The sequence below is a fragment of the Coffea eugenioides genome, chromosome 6 (assembly GCF_003713205.1).
Source record: "Coffea eugenioides isolate CCC68of chromosome 6, Ceug_1.0, whole genome shotgun sequence".
NCBI classification, from domain to species: domain Eukaryota; kingdom Viridiplantae; phylum Streptophyta; class Magnoliopsida; order Gentianales; family Rubiaceae; genus Coffea; species Coffea eugenioides.
This window is the reverse complement of record NC_040040.1, coordinates 36,135,466-36,139,029: the sequence shown is the minus strand read 5'-3', so window position 1 is coordinate 36,139,029 and position 3,564 is coordinate 36,135,466. Positions and strand designations below refer to the sequence as shown.

Below are 3,564 nucleotides of genomic sequence, written 5' to 3'. Positions count from 1 at the left end.
GACAATACTACTGGACACGAAATTGAATCTTTTGGTGATTATTTTGCCGGGTATCATCAAATCTTGATGGCAGAAGAAGACAGAGAGAAAACTTCTTTTATCACCCCATGGGAAACCTTTTGTTATCGAGTGATGCTTTTCAGGTTGAAAAATACTGGAGCTACTTATCAGAGGACCATGACTACCCTGTTCCATGAAATGATCCACAAAGAGATGGAGGTTTACGTGGATGATATCATAATTAAATCAAAGAAGGTCGAGAACTATTTGGTTGATTTAAAGAAGCTGTTGAAAGGTTGAGAAGATATAATTTGAAGTTGAACCCTGCGAATGTACTTTTGGAGCCCCAACTGATAAATTATTGGGTTTTATTGTCAGTAAAAAGGGTATAGAGATAGATCCTGTGAAAATAAAAACAATTCGAGATATGCCAATTCCAAAAACTCAATAAAACGTGAAGAGTTTTCTTGGAAAGATCAATTTCATTGGCCGATTCATTGCACAGTTAACCTCTACCTGTGAGCCTTTGTTCAAGTTGTTGAAAAAGAATACGCCGATGGATTGGAATGAAGATTGTCAGCAAGCTTTTGATATGATCAAGAATTACTTATTAAATCCTCCGATTTTAGTGCCACCTCAGCCGAGAAGGCCTCTGATTATGTATTTGTCTATTCTTGATGAGGCTATTGGATGCGTTCTAAGACAACACGATGAATCTGGGAGAAAGGAGCAAGCCATCTACTATCTGAGTAAGAAATTTACAGCATATGAGGCTAACTATTCTTTCCTTGAGAGAAGTTGTTGTGCTTTAGCATGGGTAGCTCTGAAGTTGAGACATTATTTACTCGGTTATACCATGTACCTGATTTTGCGTTCTGATCCTCTAAAATACCTGTTGGAAAAGTCGATGTCCACGGGACGTATGGCTAAGTGGCAAATGATCCTCTCCGACTTCGACATTATTTTCACAACACAAAAGGCAGTCAAGGGTTAAACCATAGCAGATCATTTGGCAGAAAATCCAAGAGATGATGATTATCAGCCATTGCATACCTACTTTCCTGATGAAGAAATTCTGTTCATTGGAGCAGTTGAGGACATGAGTGAGCAGTATTCTGGATGGAGGTTATTTTTCGACGGTGTATCGAATGCTTTTGGAGCTGGAATTGGAGCAGTTTTAGTGTCGCCTGAAGGGAAACACTATCCTGCTACTGCTAAATTACGGTTTCCTTGTACCAACAACATGGCCGAGTATGAAGCTTGTATTTTTGGATTGAAAATGGCGTTGGACATGGAGATCAAAGATCTGATAGTATTCAGTGAGTCCGATTTACTTGTTTACCAGACGCTTAAGTAGTGGATAACTCAGGATTCAAAAATTATGCTGTATCATTGTAGTTTGCTTAGCTTGGCTACAAAATTCAAGAATTTGGAATTCAGACATATTCCCCGTAATCGTAATGCCTTTGCTGATACTTTAGCTACTTTGTCTTCGATGATCCAACATCCAGATGAGCTGGTGATTGAACCTATACAGATTCAACTTCAAGATAGGCCAACGCATTGTCTGGTTATGGAAAGGGTCTCTGATGTTCACCCTTGATATAGTGATATTAAGGAATTCATGAAAATGGGATCCTACCTTCCTGATGCTGATTCTGTTGCAAAAAGTTTCTTACGCAGAATGTCATCAAGATTCTTCTTGAATGGAGAAGTGCTATACAAGAAAACATCCGATTTGGGCCTTTTGAGATGCATCAATGAAGAGGAAGCTGATTATATGATGAAGGAAATGCATAGTGGGGTTTGTGGGTCACACATGAATGGGCATCTACTGGCTAAGAAGATCATGAAAACAGGATATTTTTGACTTACCATGGAGCATGACTGTATAGATTTTGTTAGAAAGTGTGTTAAGTGTCAAATGCATGGAGATGTTATACGTACTCCTCCTCCAGAATTGCATAGTATGACTGCTCCATGGCCATGTTCGATCTGAGGAATGGATGTGATTGGAACTATAGATCCTCCTACTTCAAATGGGTATCGATTCATCTTAATGACAATTGAATATTTCACCAAGTGGGTTGAGGCCTCGTCCTATAAGCATGTGACTAAGAAAGTGGTGTCGGATTTCTTGAGAAATAATATCATCTATCATTTTGGGGTACCAAAAACATTGATCATCGACAATGCCAAGAACCTCAATAATGATATGGTGGATGGCTTATGCGAATAGTTCAAGATTAAACATTGAAATTCGATCATTTACAGGCCTCAGATGAATTGAGCCATTGAAGCTGCAAAAAAAATTTGAAAAAGATTATTCGTAAGATGACTGAAGCACACCAGAATTGGCATGAGAAACTGTCTTATGCACTGATAGCGTACAGAACTACGATCAAGACTTCTACTGGTGCAACTCCTTACTCTCTTATGTATGGAATGGAAGCAGTATTGCCTGCAGAAGTTGAAATTCCTTCCTTACGCATTCTGATGGAAGCTCAAATTGAAGAAGCTGAATGGGTCAGAGAACGTCATGAGCAGTTGTCTCTGATTGATGAAAAGAGGTTGAATGCTATCTGTCATGGACAATGTTATCAGCGAAGAATGGCTCGTGCTTATAACAAAAAAGTTAAGCCTCGTTTGTTTGAAGTCGGAGATAAGGTTTTAAACGAATTTTCCCAATACAAGAGGAGGCTAATGGAAAATTTGCTCCCAATTGACAAGAACCATTCATTGTCAAGAAAGTGATATCCGGAGGAACGCTTATCCTTATGGAAATGGACGGTCAAGTTTTTCTCCAACCAATCAATGCAGACATGTGCAAAAAAATTTTCATTTGATTATAAAAATTTTTCTTTAAAATTACTGCAAGAGACGGATTTAAGGCAGACATTCTCTCATTTTTCCATTTCGATATTCTATTTTAAATTTTTTTTCTTTTGACTTTTCAGCTCCACCTTTCTTTTCTCTTGGTAGTCCCTTGAGATCACTAACCTATACTGGGGCAATTTTGTTTAAAAAAAATAAAAAAAAGAAAAGAAATAAAAAAAAGAAAAAAAGAAGAAGAAAGGAAAAAGAAAATAGAGAAGTTTGGTTAGAATTAAATTGGGGCAAATTTTATCTCTTCCAACCCTAGATCGGAGCAAGTTTTTGAAAGAATGCTATTTCAAATGATTGCAAACCCATCATATGATCCACTGTCAAGCCTTCCAAGTCTTAACCTTTCTTTTACTACTCTATCCGATCCTACTCACAAGAGCCAAAATTGTCAACTCTCATCTTTTGCAGTATTTTGGGAAAAATTTTTCTTAATCAACTAGCAAATGATGTAAATACAACTTTTCTGAAATATGTCAGAGAAGATTGTCTCACTGATGCTACTCATTATCAAAATATGACTGGATTGATACAGTTGGGGTTAAAATTGTCTTGTCTATGTCTCAAGGTGAAAACCTGAAAGGGCACCTTCTAAAACAAAAAAAAAACAAAAAAAAACAAAAAAAAAATGGGTGGGGATAACCTTAGTGAAATCCCAAAAGGGCGCTGAGGTAGGATTTT

The 3,564-nt window shown here is 37.4% G+C and overlaps 1 protein-coding gene across 1 annotated transcript; it reads left to right on the top strand.

Moving 5' to 3' along the window:
* Window positions 1-556: 556 nt before the first annotated feature.
* Window positions 557-1,603, top strand: LOC113774119. The gene is made up of 3 exons (XM_027318684.1): window positions 557-989; window positions 1,092-1,319; window positions 1,482-1,603. Exons 1-3 carry the CDS (start codon window positions 557-559, stop codon window positions 1,601-1,603), a joined length of 783 nt encoding a protein of 260 aa, XP_027174485.1.
* The last annotated feature ends 1,961 nt before the right edge of the window (window positions 1,604-3,564 follow it).